Genomic DNA, 22895 nt, shown 5'->3' on the forward strand with positions numbered 1-22895 from the left:
GAGAGAAGCTGTGCCACTAATGACAGATGGAAATTCCCAATAGTGTGTGACTGGCTGGAGCCCTGAGTCCAGATTGTTTTAAAGGAAATAAAGAAAGTAGTATTTCCTGGGTGCACAAATTCAATATTTATACCCATAGCACTGAGTTTGATCTTGAGTATTTGGAGCTGTCGGAGTAGCTGAGTGGGATGCAGTACCCAAATCAGAAGGATGAGAAAACCTAGGTATGATTCCACTGACACAAGGTTGTCCTCGCCTTGGAGGGTTGGTGGTACTCTCTAGCAACAGGGAATGTTTTTGGTTTTGGTTTGTTTTTTGGTGGAATGTTGCTGTTGTGGGTCCAAAGCCATGTCCTGAGGAAAGGTTTCCAGGTCAGTGATTTTAATGTGAGTTCAGGCCCAACATTACCCAAATTAGCCTAGATCAGCAAGTATGGCAAGTCGGGAAAAGAAGGGAGTTGCTTCCTTAGTTCCATAGTCTCACTTTGGGGTCATGGCTTTGGGGGAGGGAGCTTGATTTTAAAACAGTTATTCCCAGGAAGGCACAAATTTGGCAGCTTTGGGCTATCAGGACTGTTGTGGCAGGAGAAATGGTGGAGAGGCTAAGCATAGATACTCTGTTTAATTACCCTTATTCTGCTGGCATGGTTTGGAGATTACCAGGGGATTAAATTTGTGCTGATTTCTTTGCTCTCATTATCATGACAAATGGATTGTTTTGTCATTTAGAAAAAAGTAGAATTTGTGAGGAATAAGCAAACAGAGTTTTTAGTTAGCAAAGAGATAGGAAACTCTAAACTCTTTATCCAGGATCTTAGTAAGCTCAAAAACAAAAAACAAACAAAGTTCTTATGGTATCAAGTTAAAAACTCTTTAATATCTCAAAATATCTTATCAGATTGAATTATATCCAGTATCAATTTGGTGGCTATATTCAACACATATTAAGAACCTACTGTGAACCAGGCATAGTTTTAAGTGCTAGTGATACATTGGTAAGCAAAGAGCTTGCTCTCACGGAGCTGTGGTCTGGTGGGAGAGACAGACAACAAAAACAGCTGCATATATAAATCTGAGAAATGTTATAAAGAAAATGGAGCAGGGTTATGAGAATAAAGCTACAGAATGGGGGAGCTCTCACACAGGATGGTTAGCAATGGCTCTGCAGCTCCAGGCCCTACCTACTCTCTCACTTTTCCTCAGTTTCTCCAGATGTCTCATTTATGCCTCAAGATCTTTGCAAATGTTTCCTGTCTGGATCCCCTTCCTCTTTCTATCAACTATTCCCCTAGTTACCTCTTAAAATCCTTCAGAACTCAGATGCAAATCACTTTCTCAAGGCCTCAAGGAAGCCTTCCCTGGCCCTCCGGAATAGATCAAGTTCAGGTTTCTGCTTATTCACCCCACTGAGCTCCTTCATTGTACTGATCATGTATATAATTATATGAGTATTGAATTGTTTAATGCCTTTGTCCCCTCCAGACTGTAAGCTCCATGAAAGCAAATACGGTGTCTCATTAACTTATTGTTGAATCCTTAAAACTTTGTAGTTTGCAGAGTAGGTAACCGACAAATAATTGTCAAGTGTCTGAATAATTTTCAGTATCCCAGAAAATTCAATTAAGTATGGAAGGCCCCTTCCAAAGCTTGCTTAGAAAATACTGTGCTTAATTTTATAGGCCATCTAAGTACTTTTGGTAATTTTAATGTAGCAAAATAACTCGAGTTGGCTTCATTTGGTTATGAATATCAGTACTAACTTACGATGTCACTATTCTCCTTTCAACCACAGTCAGTATCCTAAGAAACGTGCTGATTGAACTATAAAATGAATAATCTTTTATTTGTAAAATATTGAGACATAAATAGGCAGAATCAACCCATGCTTTTATTTTCATTGCATATAAAAATTTCATATGAAGGTATTGATGTACAGTACTATCCCCGTGGGCTGTAAGAGAGGCTAAGAAACCACTAAAAGAATCATTTGTAATTCTCACACACAATTTACCACTCTGAAAACATATCCAAAGAAATAAAAACAACTCAAATCAGTTAAGGATGTTTTTGTAATTATAGTGTCCCCTTTGTACTGTTTAAAACAAAAGTAATCAAATTTCTTTGGGCCAGGGCTGCTAAAATCTACAGTTTGTGTCAAAAAATAAAATAAAATAAAATAGGAGGCTCATTTTTCCCAGAAAAAGAATCTTTCCTTTCACTGAAAAGCCACGTGATTCAAGGGCTGGGCAAGTAGTGGGAGGACATTTCCATATTATCCATTATAAATGTTTCCTGCTTTGGGGCTGGCCATTGTACAAGGTTAAATTTTAAAATTCTAAAGCAATGAAAGTTTTGCAGACACAAATCTTAGAGGATGGTGAATGCTTTCTGCTATGTAAACTGACATCAGACACAACTTTGTGTTTAAATAGATGGGTTTACAGGTATGTAAGGACATTTGGTTTATCTTAGTGGAAGAAAAATTTTAGGATTAAAAAATGGTATTTTCTCTTTAATATATTCTCTTAACATGACAGGAAGCTGATGAATAGATAACCAACACGAGTAAACTCTGGCTCCAATTTCAAATCAAGTTCATTTTCCTATGAGCTCTAGAAGCTAAAAAGACTTTTAAGAAAAAGATTGTTTATAATCAATCACTGGGAAAGAATGTATTTCCCGAGTTGTGTTTCCGAGTTTAAAAAAAAAAAGGAAATAATCAAATGCAAGTAGCTGAAGTAGCTCCTGATCAACAGATGGCAAACAATCATCACACATGCAGTGCTACTCCCTGGCAAGAAGTACTTAAGAGCTTATGTCTCAAAAGGGTCTCAGAATCTTTCAGAGGTTGTCTGTGGTTTTGTAAAATCTACCTATTGGCAGAATTCTAATTAATTAAAAGCCTGGATGTAAAATGCCCAGCCCTAGCTCCACTGTTACCTTTCAAATGCAGCAAAACAGAAGAAAATATTGATTAAAGTTAAGGCACAGCCCTGGGACCAAAGACCTGCAGCTATGGTTTTTAAAATTTATATATCTTTAAGTATTTTATAGTTTTCTTGAATCTTCCATAAACAAGCTCTAAGGTGACAAGACTATATTACAGGAGAAAAGAAAAATGTACAGAGTATGTATACACACCATTCATTCTCTCACCAAGAGTTTCCAAATATATCAACACCATCCCATCATGGGATGATGTTTTAATAAGAACTGATAATTTACAATTAACATTACAGTATGTACATTGCAATAAATACATGGTTGTAAACAGACAAACAAGACTGTATTACAGGTAAGGTCATTTGGTGAGAAAAAAATGCATGGCACAAAAAATAAATAATGCATTCAAAAATTATCATAAAGCTTTCTGTAAAATCCATTTCATTCAAGTTTTTTCTTTCCTTGTCTATAATTTGTTCTATCTACATTATTGTGAATTTTAACTGATATAAAAGAAGACAAAATTAAAACAGCATTATTGTGTTCAGTAACTTGCAAGCTGAAATGCACTGGTTTTACACAAACTTGGACATATTTTTCCCCATACAGTACCCAGATATTGCATTTTCTTATGGCATTTTAGGAAATGTAAAGCCACTTGTAAAAGGATATTCTTTTTTAAAGCAGTGTGTATTTCTGAAGCACACTTTGGCGAGAGAGAAGGGCAAGGGTAAGCAGATTGTACAGTGCATTAGTCCCTGTCTCTTGGATATTGAGCCTTTTCTGCAATTTGATTGTCTGTTAGTGGGTATCTTTACAACGTGGTACCATTAAAAACCAACAAACTGAAAAAAAAAAAGCCTCTCTTTATTAGTGCAGTTATAAACCCTTTACCCTTTCAGGTCTGGATTTGTTAAGTGACATATTGCTGCTTTTTATGTTATTCATTATTAAAATTCTAGGCACTCTGTGGGGGAAATACTAAGTGTAGGGAGGACAGGAATGAGAATGTTTTGGAAAGAAGAATAAATTCTAGACTCTTTGCCTTTCTTTCTAGACCTCACTCAGGGACAAATAAAATTAAAAGGAAACAAGTTCCCAAATGTTCTTGTGAAACTACTTGGTCAAATATATGTCTTTATTTGAAAGCTCACCATCTGATCTTTACAGAGGAAAGAGAGTAGAAACCTTGCAATTAACTAGTTGATTCCTATTCTGCCTTATGTAAAAGATCAGAGTTATAAAGACATAATTTTTATTTCAAAGGATCTAAGCATCAGCCAGATCTCAGGGGACTGTCTTCAGCTTGAGTCATTTCCCTGGCTGATGACTTAGTTTCCAGTCCCTGGAAGGCTCCTTGAGAAGTTCCAAATAGAAATGCTTTTCAGGGTTGTAATTCTTCTTAAATGTTTGATTTTCCACTTGTCAGATACCCACTTTGGCCTCTATCTCAATTCTTGAATATCAACGTGAAAAATGATTATTTGGGCTTTAACATCTTCATAGAGAAGATAAAGACTTTATTACAAAGACTGACATAGGAATAAAGTCAGAATTAAATGCCCCATGATGCCAACTGCTATAATCAGGTAAACACTGGGAATTAATCTCTAAAACTGTAATACAGTTCCTGGTGCTGAAATCAGCCAAGAGTGATCTCTAATTTTTTATTTAAGCAGAATTTTTACCAATCTAATATTTTAGGATGCATCACAGTACTAACCCTCTGATGCCAGTGGCATCATCTTCTTTCCCTCTATGTGTTTCAAAAAGTAGTTCCCCTCTGCAAGATATGCTTATAGATCGAGGATAAGTGATAAAGCAATTCCTGCATGTTATGTGGCTGTCCATTAAGGAAGAGTAGTTGCTATACTTAAAACCATTTCTCAGGTATGTTCCTGATATAGTTCTTAATCCCATAGTGAAATCATCAAAACCAAAGAGGATTAGTTATTGTACTGGTGTTTGTTAATATGTTGTTAATATTCTTAAAAACTGCCTAGTTAGCTGTTTAACTTTTCTCTGTAAACCAAGAGTAAAATCTAGTCATGATATACAACCTCATGGTTGAAATGAATGTTAACCCTAACTTGACTACCTGTTTCTTTTCACTGGTGACAATGGTAGTGATATATTTGACAAGACCTCATCTAGCAAACATGGACAGAGGTTCAAACACACACTAAATTATAAAGCAGCATGAGGGGAAAAACCTTTTTCTTACTATAACTGGCTGTAAAAACAATAAAAATGAGCATGAAATGTGCAGATTATTAGAAAGATATGCACTTGTGAAATGCATGTCTATTGACACAGCAAAACGTTATTAGGAGATACTAAGTAGGAAAACATCTCAAAAACACTGACCAGTTTAGCTACTGGGTATTTATATATCTCCCACTTGCTTCAGACAACACCAGCTGATGACTGAATTCGCATGAAGCTTAAGACATATTTGATATAACACACATTAAAGTATTATAGAACAATTAGTCACTTTGCACACTGAAGAAAAACACTGGTGAAGAGCTCTTATCTGGAAAGAGTGAAACCAAATGCAAAGTAAATAATAAAGACTTACTTACAAAAAGGGTTTCCTGCAACATAAAGTTGTTTTTCTGCTGTTTTAAAATATGGAAGTCATTGGTATATAAAACAATGAATCACTACAAATCAGTTAATTGCTATGAACTATAAGGTGCAAGTAAAATTTGTAAATTAGATTTTTATCCAGTGTAGCACAGATTTGTACTGAAAACTTGCAAGTTACTCTTTAGAAAAAAATAACCAGTGGCAGATGAAGTTCTGAACATAGTTTTTTAAATATAATACCTCAGTACATTTAATAATAAAAGTAAGCTCTACAAAAAATCTGTTTTACATATCATACAAAATGTAGAGGTCAGTGCAGCTCACTGAACCACACTATTCAGTCATGTATCAGGAAGACTTGAAATTAGAAAATTATGCAATTTCTGTGGCTCATCCTCCTCCTACTAGTAACAGATGCGTGCTATGTCCTGTTCTTGACATATTTGTTGCTTCGTCCATTAAGTTCACTCTGTGCAATGCCTTTCTTCTGAAAATATTGGAAACAAATAAAAAGAATAGAAACCCCAAGTCCAATCAACTTTTGGGCTGCCTGATGAGCAGCACTCTCTTGAAAACAATTTGGAGTAGATTTTATCTGCCTTGTCAGCTCTACCAAGCTGAAATCTTGTTAAAAACGCTGTTCATGAAGATGTCCACCTTGCTCTGATGACATGGAGGTGAAAAAACTGGTTACGATATTCCTGAGCGCCGGACTGAGTAGTCAAGGTCAGTTTTGTTCAATAAACGTCCTGGCAGATGACAGTGAGGTGTGACCGTGGTTGTGGCATGTGACATGCACTTTGGAAACAATTTTTCTGCTAAAAAAAAAAAAAAGGCATGAAAGTTTTTGCACTGTTACGTGTCAGGAGAACGATCATCTATGACACAGGCTTCAGGCTGGCTTTCCTCTTCTTCCCCTACTGCCTCCTCTTCAACCTGTTCATCGAGGGGAATTTCAGTAGACTCCGAGTCTTGAGTACAAAGAGTCTTGGAGTCACTGCAACTAGTGTCTTCCTCCACTTGACTGCCACTGTCCTTTTCTGTGTCTGACTCACCATCTTCCTCTAAAGTTAGTTCAAACTGGAATTTCTCAGTTTGACCCTGCCGGCCCTCTTCTGGGTCATCAGGTGCAGGAGAGGGGCTCTGAGGGATTGTGCTCTGGTACCATTCACGATTGTCCTCCAAAGTGTCCAAAATGTCCTGGGCGTCAGGGTGGACAAGGTCTGCCCATGTCTCCCAGAGGGGATGAACAATATAGTCTATGAAGCCCACCTAGTTAAGAAAAAAATCCAGTATGAGTAAAGGACTTGGGACTAAGAAACAGTGGAAAAGCTTAACTAGATCATGGCCCACAAATAAAATACTGAACAGAAGACTACCAAATTTAGTTTGGTAAAATTATCACTATTTTCGACAACAGACCATACAAAGTATTGTTACTAGCTGGTCAAAATTAGCTTCTAGAACCCTTGGTTAAAGAGCATGTTCACAGCATAAAAAATTTTCCAGTTGTTGGCATGGTAGGGCTTATTTTAGAATCACCAATTTGTAGGTGAATCCAGATAACTGTAATAATGCCATATGCTCTATGTATATGAATATATTAAATGAATATAGTCATAATAAACGAATATCTTCTTAGAATATCTATATGACTATATGAATGTAAGTCATAAGAATGAAAGTGTTTTGGATCATAAATACTAAGGTGAAATTGAGCTTGTCAAAAACAAAGTAATTTTAAAAATCCAGTAAAATACTATCATATGTAATACAAAGTAACCAAATGCTAAAGCGGTAGCTCTGTTATCCCTGAAAACTGTACACTTCATGCATTACCTGTGATTTTTCCACGGAAGCATTGTGCTTGTCACACATGGGGCTTATCTCCATGCCACGTTCCCTCTCTCGGTCTCCTTGGCGGAAGAACTCCTCCATTATCCGGTCCGTCCACTGGCGGTACAGTTGGAGAGGCTTTGTTGGGTTGCTCAGATCTGCACAATGCACCATATTCTGAAGAACCTAAAATAGATGGATGCATTCTCTATTCACTCCTGTTCCTTTTCAAAAAAAAAAAAAAATCTAGATATTCACATTGGATGACTGCGACACTTAAAAATACACATGGTGTAAGATTTATTCCAAACAGCTCAACCATGATGTGTCTATGTATGGTTCACACTTGTATTAATAGTTCCAAATTATGCCACTTCTACTGCATCTAAATAGCATAAGAGAAACTGTTTATGTGCATGGTTGACTAGATTCAGAGCTGCTTAATTGGCTGGTTCTGTGGAGTGTTAGTTTTTTAAATTAATGTAGATGCAAATGAAAAGGTCAGTAGAATTTTGCCTGGTTAATTCTCAGGAATAAAAATTTGGATAAAAATCATGCCTATAATTGCTGAAAGTATAAGGTGGGAGAAAGAAGAAATACATCTTATCAAAGCTGAACACACAGTCATGTGCATATGTGCACGCGCGCGCACACACACACACACACACAGAGCAAACTCTATTAAGGCTTTACCTGAATCCTATCGGAATAATTATCAAGAAGAAGAACTCCAGAGCTTGTCACTTTCTTAGTTTCAACCATAGTCTTCAAATCAGCTAGTAGATTCATGTGTTTTGACATATCTGTTGCAAGTACCTTAAAATACAAAGGGTATATTATTGAGTACAGTTCAGAGAAAACAATTTACACATGAAAATATTATGCAGAATATGAGAATGAAAAAGGAACAAAACAACACTATGCCTTTTAATGACAGTAGAAATTCCTTACTCCTTCTTGGGGGCAGAGTCCTTTCCCCTTTGCTATCAAGTTTTCCTAAAGCCCAGATAAATGTGTGTAATATACAGAAATGCTAGGTACTGACAACCACTTTCATGGTCAAAAATGGGATGACATCTCCATGGATAAGACATCATCACACGTTTTCAAGTTTTTTCCATTCCTTGGACCAGAAAGTAGTTGCTAGACTATGATGAACTGATTCAAGGTTGCTTAAAGACTGCTTCAGAAACAAAATATTCTGGTTAATTTTCTTTTAAAAGACAGATCATTCTTGCCTTTGCATGTACAAAATTTAACAGAGTAGGTTTTTGAAAGCTAGAGATTTTCCTGTGTCTCATAATCACTGAATAAGATGCATAGAAAAAAGAGTAAAGTCATGGATGTTCTAAATGGCACTGTCTACTGATGAGAAAAGGTGGAAAAAAAATCCATTTGAGCTGTGGCCCACACAATCTGCTTTTGTTAGTCATCTTTCTCTGCCTGCCACCGGACTGGAGGGGCCCAGAAAATAAATGATGAGGGTGAGCTGACATTATTCTCAAGTCCAAACTGCTAGAAGTGAAAAACCTATTACAGAACATCACAGCCAGCATCATGGGCAGCTTCTATAATATAAAGGGCCATAATATGTTTTGAAATGCAGTTCCTTTTACCTAATACTCATCTTGTTCTTACATCTAAATTATAAACAACTTGCATCACAATTCTCTCTCTCTCTCTTTTTTTTTTTTTTTTTTTTTTGCTTTTATCAGCTACTTACAATGTCAATGACCATTTTCCTTAAAGATTGTCTTTGTTTTTTGGTCAAATTCTGGAAAATGTCACAGTTTTCTTCCTGAAGCAATTTAAAGCCCACAGCCAAATGATGGTTCTCTAAGACCGAGGAATCGTTGTACATCAAGGCAAGTTCAGAATCTGAAAAACAGACAAATTGCCAACTATCAGCAAAGCTGTTTGTGAGAAGTTTATCTGATTCTTTGAATTCTGGGTTTAGGATGTAATTTCCCCTAAACTTCTCTGCTGTCCTTATCATGTAATTTCCCCTGAACTTCTCTGCTGCCCTTATCATTACATGACAATATCCAGGAGAGAATAAATCGGATAACATAAGAGCAGGAACAACACTGGAATGAATCTTGGGGAGTGAATTCTAATGCTACTAACATGTGGCAGGCCATTTCACTCTGTAGGGCTCAGTTTCCTCTAATGCGAAAGAATTGGATCTTTAACTTCTCCTCTAGAGTTACCATGAGGTCAGTAGAATATGACATTCTTCTTAGTATCTATAACATATCCAAAGAATAAGGTTTCGTATTCCTGATAACTGTGAATTATCTATGCTGTGATATATAAAGTGAGGATCACGTGATACAGGATTGTTTGTACTCAAAGAGGGTACAAGAACAATCATATGAGCAAGTTTAGATTTGCTCATTTGCTCATGTATAGCTCTGAAAAGTCTAAGCTTTATTCATCGTTTTCCATTTTCTTTTCCAAGTATCGTGGCAGTCATTGTATACTGTACAGGGATATTGCTCTTCCTGCGTGCTTGCTCATTGTGTCACACAGAGATGTTGTGTTTGGCTGTCTGTATACCCTCTGGTGAAGATTCTGCCACTCTCTCCCTACTACCCTGGACCTGTGAATTTTAGGCAGGGAGAGATTCTGCCTCTCTCCGACTTCTTGTAAATAGCAGACCCAGATCTACAAGATAATCATTAAAAAACTTTTGATGCTTTATTCTCTTTCTATTCACTGCAAAGACTAAAAGCAAATCCGAGGCAGGAGGATTGCTTAAGCCCAGGAGTTCAAGACCAGCCTGGTCAACATAGGGTAGACCTCACCTCAACAAATAATAAAACATTATCTGCGGATGGTGGTGTGTGCTGGTAGTCCCAGCTACTTGGCATGCTGAGGTAGAAGGATTGCTTGAGCCCAGGAGTTCAAGGCTGCAGTGAGCCATTATATTGTGCCACTGCACTCCAAGCTAGGCGACAGAGCAAGACTCTGTTTCAAAAGAAAAGAAAAGAAAAAGCCTAAAAGCACATGTATTTGATCTTTTTTTCTGACGAATGCATAGAAAATATATTTAGAAATATATATCCTTTTCTAAGAAATACCCAATACTATTCAATGGCTCTTTTAATGGAGCTAGGAAGGAGAGGAGAGGCTTAAGACATTTTCAACTGGGAAATTCTATTATTTTATTGGAACTATAGAAATACAAATTTGCACACTTAAATTTCTGCTCCCAAACTATAGGAACAGAGCTGTTTAGTAGGGAGTAGGTTTGTACATTTTTTGTGTGTTATTTTTTTGTTTTCTTTAGATAAAACAGTGTTTATTTTTTAAAAGGCAGTTTCTGGTTAACTTTTACAGTGTCTATAGATGCCTTTATGAACCTTTATCTACAGACAGGTAAGCATATAGAAAAGAAAATTTTAAAACTCTATAGGATCTTAGCACATATTATTGTATTTCTGCAGTAGAATCACACATATATTGAAAGGAAGTCATAATTATTAGATACTGAATAATTATTAGAGTTCGTTTAAGGGAGGAAATATGCATGTAGACAAGGGGTGTTAACAGAATTGACTTACCCTTACAAAAACCCTAACTGGCTTATATGAAGCTGAAGGTGAAGGAAATTAAGACTATTGACCCTGCAGAAGAATATGATGATGAGCTGTTCCTTCAAGGAAAAGGGTGATCTGTTGTATGGAAGTGGCAACAAAGAGTCTGAGTTCCACTGGATATAAGTAGGGCCTAACACTTAAGAGTTCAGATTGGCCAGAAAAGCCAGGAAAGGATGCCTTAGTGGACTGGCAGGCCTCCACAGCCTCTTCCATCTCAGATGCTGTTAGAGGAAAGTGGTGGTGACTGTTGATAAAAATGTTAGCATTTAAGAAACTGAATCTCAAGGAAGTTATTTAACTTTCTACTCTTCTTTAGGACTGAAGGCATATGGTCACATTTAAATTGGGAGGTAGGATTCTGCAGCTCCTCAGCAGATTTTCACCAAAGACACTAATCCATTACTTGTAAGTGGAGTCCTTGAAGATTCAGGAATGATCAGAAAGTTGCTGTCATCTTTTGGTACAATGCACACAGCACAGAGGGGCAAAGAGGTTAGCTTATATAACATTTTTGTTGAAACCCTTTCATCTTCAAGCCCAATATAAGTCACCTCTTCCATCAAGTCTTTTTTAATTACCAGACAAAACTGCCCACTTTCTCCTGTAAACTCCTATACTATTTTGTACCACCCATTTAGCATGTATCACATTCTACCTTTTTTGTCTTTATCTCTACAAATCTTTTAATTGTTTCCTCCCCAAACCCTTCCGGCCTGCTTAGAGACTTAAGCCCCTATAAAATATTAAAGGTTATTAATTTAATATGTTTGGTTATCTGGCTTCCCCTAGGCACTTCAATTATTTCAAACTTACAAAGTACAAACAGGAATACAGTAAGGCACAACATTTAGAGGATTTAGGTGTCATTGTGTTAAATGGTTTATCTGAATTCTCTCATTTAATCCTCATAACTCTTTTAGGAAGATACTATTTTTGTGACATTTTATGGCTATGTTCCATTCATGGATCGCATGGAGCCATATAGGTGGGAATCAAGTCTTTGTGTCCTTGGGATAGGCTGGGGGATAGAAAATGTCCCTTGGGGACATCTTTTATATACATAAATATTTACGTAGACATACTCATGTAATCCTGTACAAATGAAGAAAATGAACCTCAGAAAAGGTAAGTAACTTTGCCAACATCACCTAGCCAGTAAGTGCTGGGGCCAGCACTACCTTATACTGACTATGATTACAAGTAGTACCTTATAAATAGAGGTGAAAACTTGAGCAGTGAACATTAAACATGAACTAGGAAATCAATACAATCCACTCAGTGCCTGGCACACACTTATAAAGACAACTTTATAAGCATTTGTTATTTTTTATCGAGAGGCCACGCATACCTTTACAAACTCAAAGTCATCATTTTATTATATATAGAGCAATTGTGTTCATTTGTTACAACTACCCTGGATCATCAAGAATAAATTAAATTATGCTCAACGTATGCTACTACTGAAGGCAGGAAGACCACTTTTATTTTGTGTCCCTCTCTTCTGAGTTCTAATGAAATGAGGGGAAGGGTGGGCAGGTACTACCACATAACTGAAAACATGTACTTCATCTGTCCTAGTCTTTTCTCCTTCTGTGTTAATCATGGTTCTCCAGAGAAACAGAACTAACAGACATATGTATGAGTGTGTGTGTGTGAGAGACATATTTATTTATTATAGGAATTGGCTCAGGCAATTATGGAGTCCAAGAAGTCCCACATCTACAAAGGTGAACCAGGAGAACCAGGAAAGCAAGTCCAAAGGCCAGAGAATCAACCAGGAACCCTGATGTTAGAAGCAGGAGAATATGTATGTCCCAGGTCAGAGAAAGCAAATTGCCCTTCCCCTCAAGTTTTGTTTTGTTCTTCTCTTTGAGGTCCTCAATGGATTGACTGATCCCTGCCAACAATGGTAAGGGCAATCTTCTTTAATCAGTCTACCAATTGAAATGCTAATCTCTTCCAGGAACACTCTCACAGACGCACCCCAAAATAGTGTTTTACCAGATATCTGGGCATCCCTTAGCCCAGTCAAGCTGACACAGAAAATTAACCATTACAAATTCTGCCCCTTGTCACCCTGGTACCCATAAGCATCTCCTTTAACCATATTTAATCTCCATAAGGTCATAATTCTACCAAAATGCTATAACTATCCTGCATACAACCAAAAACACACTAACACATTCCCCAGAAGTGAAAGTAAAGTTTGAATAATGTTTACTCTTATCCTGACATCCTATAACTTAAATACTATGATATAAAATAAATACTTAAATACTAATATAAAGTTAATACCTCTTATGTTATATAAATGAAGATATATGCTTAATATATGTATATATACATATAAATGCATTCATAAGAAAATACTCATGGCAATTATAGTCCTTATTGCTATAACCGGTCACATGGTCATAGCTGGTATTTGTAATTACCTTCTTTTACTACTCATTCTGTATTCCCTTTGCCTTCAGCCAGCACCTCAGCTGGTCATGATTCTTTACCTGGTGGGGTGACCCAAACCTTCATTCCTGAAGGGTCTGGGCTATTAGTAGTCCTGTCTGGATTGGGTTATTTTGTGCTGACCTTAATTACAGGGCATGGTAATATTAAGGGATGCCCTCAGGGATCTCCTTATTCCACACATACTCTTCCTTACCTTCGTTGTGGAGTAGTAATCCAAATACCCCTTGGTAGTTAGGATCAGTCACCCCAGTCAACACCGTAACTAACTCCCTTATTGGATGATTGAATCAGATGTATAAGGAGCTCAAAGTGGCTAGGTCTTAACTTCCAATTCAATGGAATCACTGTTGTGTGTGCTGGTAGAAGCATTCCTCCTTCTGAAACTAAGACCTCTAGGCTAGCAGCACATAAATTGGCAGGAACAGGAAGCAAACTTTGCTAGTGGGTCACTGGGGGTAATTATGAGTGGTAACACTCCGATTTCCAGCCACTGATTCCTGGACCCATGAATTCTGGTTATGGGAGAAATAGCACCACATATTGGATGCTGATTCAGAGCATATATGGCCTTTCTGGCCTTCTGGAGAACCTTGCCCCAACCCTGCAAGGTATTGCCTCCTAGCTGAGTAACTGAGTCTTCAAAAGGCCACTCTACCAATTTATTAAACCAGCTGATTGAGGATGTTAGGGAATAGGGTAAGACTAGGGATTTCCATGGGCATGAGCCCAATGCAGCTCTTCTTTGCCAGTAAGGTGAGTTCCTGGTTAGAGGCAATGCTGTTCTGTTTCCAGAGAAAGTGCCTTTTCCACTAAGGACAAAATGCTACCCCTTCCACCATGGAAGTGGTCCAATGTAATCAACTTGCCATCAGGTAGCTGGCTGATCCCCCCAAAATGCTGTTATATGGGGGTTTAGTGTTGGTTTATGCTGCTGGTGGATTGGGCACTTAGCAATAGTCATAGCCAGGTCAGCCTTGGTGAGTGGAAGTCCATGCTTCTAAGCCCATATATAACCTCCATGCCTGCCACCATGGCCACTTTGTTCTTAGCACATTGAGTGATGACAGGGGTGGTTAGGGAAAGAAGCTGACTAGTATCTACAGAATGGGTCATCCTATTCACTTGGTTATTAAAATCCTCCTCTGCCAAGGTCACACTTTGGTGAGCATTCACATGAGACAAAAATAGCTTTACTTTTTGGTCCATTCAGAGAGATCATTCACGTATCTCTTCCCCAAATTTCTTTTTCACCAGTTTTCCAATCATGTTCCTTCTAAGTCCCTGACTATCCAGACAAATCATTGGCTATGGCCCATGAACTGGTATATAATTGCACATATGGCCATTCCTTCTTCCAAGCAAAGTGAACAACCAATCACCCTGCCTAAAGTTCTTCCCACTGGAAAGACTCCCCTTCACCACTGTCCTTCAGGGATGTCCCAGAGAGGGGCAGTAGTGCTGCTGTAGCTGTATACTTCCAGTGGTACCTGCATATCACACACAACCATCTGTAAACGAGGCCCTCTGTCAACTACTTGCAGGGAACTTTCCATGTGACCACATGTGTAGGCTGGAAGAAAGACAGCAGTGTAATTAATAGGAGTGGTATTAGGGCCACTTCTTTATGTAACTTGTGCCTTCAGTGTCTGCTCGGACCTGATAGATCGTGTATTACACCACTTTTATTTGATGATGAAATGTTGTACACGCCCAACGTATGGCCTGGCACGTTAGATAACTCCCTATTATGATGGGCAGACAGCTCAAACCACATGGAAACTTGGTGGCCCATGGTCAATCAGTATCTCCTAAGGCCCAGCAGCAGGCCTATATCTGTGTCTCAAAAGGAGAGTAGTTATCTTTCTCTGGATGATGGCAGGGTCTTGCTCCAGAGTCTGTGCTGTGATTCACACAGAGGGCTCTATCAAAGGCTCCAAACAACATTCCTATCTGCCACCGACATTCCAAGCACCATTAAATCTGCTGGATCATGTGGCCCATGTGCAAAGCAGCTTGCACAGCAGGCTGGACCTGTTGCAGAGCCCCACTCAAAACTAGGAGTTTTTCTGACACTCTCTTGTTCTGTGCCCCATTTAAACTAGCAGCTTTTCAGCTCACTTAGTAAATAAGCCAGAATAACACACACAAAGGAATACATTGCCTCCAAAATCTAACTAAGCCCACTAGGTTTTGTGCCTTTTTGTGTCTTGTGATGGAGTCGATATGGCAGATGACAGCCAACATTAAGACCTGGAGCTGAAACAGTTAAGACTGGGGCAGACACTATAGATATGTATCCTGTAAGTAAGACTTATACTCACTGTTCTTACAGCTTAGCTAGGCTTAGCCTTGAGTTAGAAAATGACAGCATGCTACACTATGTCTCTAAGTTACAAGTGAAATAAACATAAGTCTTCAAAAGGACTTCAGAAACAAACATTTCTCCATGAAATGACAGAGGTAAGTGGTGGTTTTAACTTAATATTTAGTTGCCAAGGAAACTGCCTCATTCATCACTCCACTCATCCACTCTCTCTGCCCTCACCCTGCATTATGTTCCTCCATAGCACTTAGTACTATCACATGCCACAAATTCACTTACCATGCTCTGCCTTTTCTAGCAGAATGCCAGCTCTTAAGAGCCAGGGATTTGTCTTGTCCACCCATGTGTTCTGAGCGCCCGGAACAATATTTGTTATAATATTTAGTAGGCTTGCAGTACATTTTTGTTGAATAAAATAATCTCTTTAGCTATATCTATATAATCACATTTGATAAAAATGAGTTTATCTTTATTTTGAAGGTGTGGGTTTATACAGAAAAATAAAATTCTACATATAATCTACTAGTGTAGCTATGAAAATTTTAATTTCAAAATAAGAGTAGAGAAATAAAAAAGTGTATACTGACAGCTAGATCATCTTAACTTTAATATAATGAAATGCCTCTGCTCTTGGAAACCAAAAACCACATGCTTTGAATGTATCACTAATGTGAATACATCTTTCTGCCCCAAACTTAGGCATCTTTGCTATTAACAAAAATAATTCATTTTCCAAGTAAAATTTAATGCTATATTCTGTACTTTTGATACTATTTTTTTCAGAAAATAAAGCTAAGTTAAATATACCCTCCAGCATTTTACATTCAAAATTTCATGATGCTATTTACATTTTATGGATTTGTTTATTTATTTATGTATTTTTTTGAGGTGGAGTTTCACTCTTGTTGCCCAGGCTGGAGTGCGATGGTATGATCTCGGCTCACTGCAACTTCCACCTCCCGGGTTCAAGCGATTCTCCTGCCTCAGCCTCCTGAGTAGCTGGGATTACAGGCATGCACCACAATGCCTGGCTAATGTTTTTGTTTTTGTTTTTGTTTTAAGTAAAGACAGGGTTTTACCTTGTTGGCCAGGCTGGTCTTGAACTCCTGACATCAGGTGATTCACCTGTCTTGGCCTCCCAAAGTGCTGGGATTATAGGAGTGAGCCACTGCACCTGGTCTATGGATTTATTTATATGCATTGTCCTTAAAAAAAATTTATGCAGCTTCCTACCTGAAATTTCAATTTCTCTAAATTCTGTTCACAGTCCCCACACTCAAATCATTTAGTATAGCTTAACCAACTCTACCAGGTAGAAAGGCTCTCTCTGCTTGCAGTACCTCCAGCATACTTTCAGTGAGTGTAAATACAATTAGCATAAAATCATGTGGCACCTAAAGCTAAAACAACTGAAATAATTAAGAAAAACGAAGAGCACATGTAAGAAGCAGGAGGCTTAACTGCACTGGGAACCAGCCAAGGGAATTCCCAGCGCCCCTCACGTGCCTTAAGCTCTCAGTGCTTCCGTAGCTTCCTTAAAGTAAGACAAGTAACCAACTATGGGTTTATAAATTCGATAATCAGAGGTCTTTAGAATTCTTTATCAAGAGAAATATGGATTCAGCTGCAGGCTTTGGACAGGATGGCAGCTCCAGCTCTGAGCCAAGAGCTGAGAATGTGCTGGCTTGACAAACGGATGCTCAAGCCATCCATAAAAGATAAAATCTAAAAAGTCAAAATTTAAAACAGGTTTACTGCAAACTAAAAATAAGCACAAATTTTGATAAAATATTTCATGAGGCTACATATTACAAGTTTACAAGTTATTGGAAGGACTCCTTTACTGCATGCTGGGAAGATAATTCTGTCTTATATGATCCCTAGCCAAACTAAGCTAACTAAGGCAGTAATTTTGATAATGCCCCGGGGCTCTGAGCAACCCTAGGATACTTTCCTGTACAAAGTGACAATGCTGATTCATTCCCTCAGGAATAACACAGCCTCATCATACCTCACCCTCAAAAAAACCCTTAGCAATCCAAAGCTACTCTGGCAACTGTGAACTTCCCTATGTTGCTTTGGTCACACAGAAAGGAGATCATCATAATATTACTAAATAACAAAGAATTTGCAGAAGCAGGATTCGTTATCCTTCCATCCCAGGCAGGTCACCAGCAAAATGACTTTAAACAGACATCCTAAGGAGATAAAATTATCTTCTTCAATTTCCTCCACTATTTCATTGGTTCTCAAGCTTTAGAGTATCAGATTCATCTGTAGATCAAGGCCTTGTTAGCTTAAATGGCAGACTGCACAGGGACCCTGATGCCCACCAAGGTCCTCCAGGTGCCAGCCAAAGCCCAAGTGCCCTTTAAGGCAGGGGTCCCCAATCCACCCACAGGCCGTGGACCAATATCAGTCTGTGGCCTGTCAGGAACTGGGCTGCATAGCAGGAGGTGAGCAGCAGGCAAGCCCGCATCAGTACTGCCTGAGCTCCGCCTCCTGTCAGATCAGCAGGGACGTTAGATTCTCCTAGGAGCGTGAATTCTACTGTGAACTGCTTATGCAAGGGATCTAAGTTGTGCATTCCTTATGAGAATCTAACTAATGCCTGATGATCTCAGGCGGAACAATTTCATCCCAAAACCATTCTCTCCCTACTCCCCCTCCCCTAGTTTATGGAAAAATTGTCTTCCACAAAACCGAGTCCCTGGTGCCAAAAACACTGGGGACTGCTGCTTTAAGGGCTCAAAAGAATGAAGAATAGAGCAGGTCCTCATTATTCTTAAAAAATACATCAGAGTACTTGGAAGACAGTGACTTTTCTATCAGTTGTTTTAATTTGTTCTCTAAATCTACTCTTAATTCTAAGGGAACATATAACATGGTATGTAATAGAATGCAAAGAAAACATACCAGTCTGAATGTTTGGTGATTACATACACACACACACACACACACACACACACATACATATACATATATATATATATCTTAAACACAAAAATTAAACATTTTATATATTTACTAAAAATTAATAAAATTCAGAATATCCCAAGACATGCATAAGCATCAAAATAACAAATCAGGCCAGGCTCATGTAAAGTGCCAGCATGCAGCATGCACTGTATTGCATGACCTCCCTGCTCTTCTCAGAAAGGACATCATGAACTCTCCCCACTGATACAATGTAAATGCAGGGAGCTGCATCCAATGTGTATTAATATTTATATGTATGCTTTGATGAGTTCTAAAAGTACCCCATTATAGGTACTCATAGGTAGGTAGAACATGAAATGTTATCCTGTCTAATCTGGATAAATAAGTCCCTAAACTAAACTTCTAAAAAAAATACTTGACTAACCACACATCTCAGGAAATCCCTGACTTTTCCAATCCTCTACATGGATGAGTCACTAGAGTATATTTTGCTATAGGATAGTCCAGAGGTCATTACAAGATATAAAAATAGGTGAATAATCCTAAAACTCTGAATTAAATCTCTCAAAGCAAGGTTACCTTTACATTCCTTCTTTAAATCTAGATACAGCAAAGACAGGAAATGAATGGTGAATATATAAATAATTCTATAGCTAGATTGTTATAGGCATGAGAAGACTATCATCCACAGACTCAAGCAAACATAAAAGGTGGACTCTTAAACATACAACAGTTTCAACAACTTTGCATAGTTTTTATATATAAAAGTGAATTTATGATGTTAATCTACCATATGGGAGAGCATTAAGTAATAGTTCACTTAAATCATTTACCAATTAACTTCAAGTACCAAACAGAATTTCTATAAATCTAAATCTCTTTACTAAGGGATAGCTCAAGCATTACCTAAACATTCCCTACAGAGGCTTTCTGTGCAGCAATGTCAGGGATGCTCCATATTAAACAGTCTCTACCATTCCTTATATTTCCAAATTCAGTGATGACTTCTTATAAGATGAGATGTGAACAGTGAGAAAAAACTAAATAGTTGAAAAAATATTAAGAGAGAAGTTCCTGTTACCCTTATTAGAATATTTTAAAAAGGAAAGAACAGGGGCTGGGCATGGAGGAAGAAGGGAAGTTATGGCCTCTGTAGAGGATTAAATGATGACCTACATAAAGTGAGGAACACTTAGCATTAATTCTCATAACTTTTTTTAATTTAAAACTTTAAGGCCAATATAACTTTCTAAATCTTTCTGCACACTTTCATTCTTAATTACCCTTGTAACACAACAATATATTACTTTTAAAGAGAACTGGAACACAATTTTCAAATATCACATGCCTCAAGGGATACAGTAATAATTTTCAGTTAAATTACATTAACATGCACTATCACTAAAACACATATATACACATATCAAAAGAACATTATGGCTCTGGAAGCACCCTGAGTTTATAGAGACCCTTAGTCATTCTAAAATGTACAAAGGAAAAATGTGTTCTGCAAAAATGAAGTTTACTTACTTGTATTGATCAGAAATTGATTGGACACACCAGGATGATCTACATCATGTATTGCACTGGCAAAAATTGCTGCAAGAATCTCCAAATCTGTAAACACAGCCTGGAAAATCAGACAATATAGATAATATTACTATTCTACAATGATATGAATTAAAAGTATAAACAAATGAGAAATCTCTAGAATTTAAATGGAAAACAAAATGGAGCTTCAAAATGTGTTATAATGTGTCAAGGGAGAGTCTTAGATACTTATGAACTTTTGAAGTATAATCTTGGAAAACATTTTATCTAATTTTATTACATCTCATGATCAAATGTTTTCTATTCACTATTTTTTTAAATATTATTTTAAAACTCTCTGAAATTCTTTTAAAATAAAATAATAGTTTATTTTCTAAGTATTTAAGATGTCTAAGAATATTTTGAAAATGTACATAAAATTAGTAAGACATGAGCAATTTTTTTCTTTTCTTTCATCAAAACCAGGGTTTCTCACCTTCAGCACTATTGACACTTTGGGTCCGATAACTGCGTGGGAGGCTGTCCTGTGCATTGTAGGATTTTTAGCAGAATTCCTGGCCTCCACTGACAAGATGCCAGTATCATGTACAACTAAAAATGTGATAGTTGTAACAACCAAAAATGCCTCCAGACATAAATAAAAATATATTTTAAGAAAATCAAACTGCTTTAGTAAACAACTAACGAAATAACTTCTTAGGATTTAGAAAAATTAAAGTATTTCCTTCTAATATAATTCTATGAAAAATATCAATATATTGCTGTTTTATAAAACGTTCTTTGGCCTATAAATAAAAGCTGTCAGACTACATTTCAAGAAAACAAATTAACAAAAAGTGAATAAGCCAGATGTGCTTTATGAAATGTCCAGTGGATCATTTCAAAGAAGCAACATCATAAACAGATCAATCATTAAATCTGTGACCAACTGTCACAAGCAAAATCCATCAAAGACTTGACTGTCTATTCACCACAGCATTTTCCCCCATAAGTCAATAAATTATACTTCCAATGAATCCAATTGTTTTCTCCATTGAAAACCCTTCAGATAAAAGTTTAATAGACCTTTATGAGTGGCAAGTTAGTGTTCTTGAAATTTCAGAAAACAGATTTACCTCCAAAGCAGGTGTAGACAATAGCACATGAGTAGACTGGACAACATCTGCAGCATGGATATTGTTGTGATAGGCCACATCAGCATGGTAATGGTCTTCAAGAGTCATAAGATATGTAATTAAAGTATCTACTGGAATTTTAAATGTTTTTAATAAATCCCGTTCCTGTAGGGAAAAAAAAATCATTTTAACATTTTTGTCTTTATGTAAACAATTTCTCCATAGAGTATGTTTAAGAAAAAAAACCACACACACCAGTGTTGCCAATGGATAACCTGGAAATGGCAACTGCACTCTCACATGTCTAGTGAGGAAAATGGGAACCTTTGAGAAGATCCAGGGACTTTGGGACAAAACCAAAGGTGGGTTGTCCTGCTGGAACCCAAGAATACTACGCCCTAGCTGTATGGTGTCAGGAATGAGGTGCCAACTCTAAAAGTTTCTGTGTCCCATTATCATGGAGGCAGCTCCAGTCAAGCACTATTAATTCAACCCCTGCATCACACCAACTGAAAATCAACATCCTCTCTAGGGCTGGAGTTTCCCATTCCAGTCCCAAGGTATCTACAACAGCCTCAACTTCTCATTTAAATCCCACCCTGAGCTGGAGCAAAGTGTCAATAAGAGCACGAAATAGATACGGAGAAAGAAGCAGGACACAAAAAAGTGACTGAAAAAACTATATTCTCAGGTTAGCCAGCAGGGGCTTTATTCATTTTTTTTAAAGTTAGTACTCCATTTTCTATGCCAGTCAGGTTCAGATGACTAAGATAATGTCTAAATTATTATTTTAATAAATTGCTTCAACTTGGCTATATTACATCTTTATCTTAAATGCAAAAAAATAACAAAATTGATGTATTTGTGGTTTATACACACTCCACCTTTCTGTATCTTTACTTGTCCCTTGGCAAAGGAGCAAATAAGGATAAAAGTATAAAAATAAGCAAAAGATGGCAAATATTAAAAAAGACAAAATGTATGCACAAGCTACAGACTGGACATTAAGTTCCTAAATAAAAGAAATGTAATAGAACTCAACCACATTACCTGAAAAATGGTGTGCATGATAACAGTCAAAGGCCGGTTACCAGACAACTCTGCTATTCTGAAAACATGAAGACCCCATTTGTTCACATCTTCTAGTTCCTGGAGTAAAAAAAAAAAAAAAGATACCAAAAAATTAGAAAGTAGAGTAAAATATGACTCAATGAACACAATCATTGAAAAATTACAGACTTTAGGTGGCTGGGCATGGAGGCTCAAGCCTGTAATCCCAGAACTTTGGAAGGCTGAGGCGGGCGGATTACTTGAAGTCAGGAGTTCGAAACCAGCCTGCCCAACATGGTGAAACCCCGTTTCTACTAAAAATAAAAAAATTAGTCAGGTGTGGTGGTGTGTGCCTGTAATCCCAGCTTCTTGGGAAGCTGAGGCAGGAGAACTGCTTGAACCCGGGAGGCGGAGGTTGTAGTGAGCCAAGATCACGCCAATGCATTCTGCACTCCAACCTGGGTGACAGGGTGAGACT

At 37.6% G+C, this 22895-nt stretch overlaps 1 protein-coding gene across 15 annotated transcripts in view; it reads right to left on the reverse strand.

Moving 5' to 3' along the window:
- Positions 1-856: 856 nt before the first annotated feature.
- PDE4D (phosphodiesterase 4D) overlaps positions 857-22895 on the reverse strand; it is a 1533637-nt gene continuing 1511598 nt past the window's right edge. For 12 of the 15 annotated variants that reach the window (XM_031666719.1, XM_031666731.1, XM_031666723.1 and 9 more), the window contains 7 exons: positions 22418-22516; positions 21368-21532; positions 20232-20331; positions 9094-9248; positions 8064-8186; positions 7374-7556; positions 859-6806 (listed from right to left, as the gene is read on the reverse strand). In XM_031666719.1, coding sequence (XP_031522579.1) covers positions 6390-6806; positions 7374-7556; positions 8064-8186; positions 9094-9248; positions 20232-20331; positions 21368-21532; positions 22418-22516 — 1242 coding nt within the window. In that variant the 3' untranslated portion in view covers positions 859-6389. Of the gene's footprint in view, positions 6807-7373; positions 7557-8063; positions 8187-9093; positions 9249-20231; positions 20332-21367; positions 21533-22417; positions 22517-22895 lie in introns of all 15 variants that reach the window. The other 3 variants (XM_031666728.1, XM_031666727.1, XM_031666725.1) reach the window with 1 other exon arrangement.

The sequence above is a fragment of the Papio anubis genome, chromosome 5 (assembly GCF_008728515.1).
Source record: "Papio anubis isolate 15944 chromosome 5, Panubis1.0, whole genome shotgun sequence".
NCBI classification, from domain to species: Eukaryota; Metazoa; Chordata; class Mammalia; order Primates; family Cercopithecidae; genus Papio; species Papio anubis.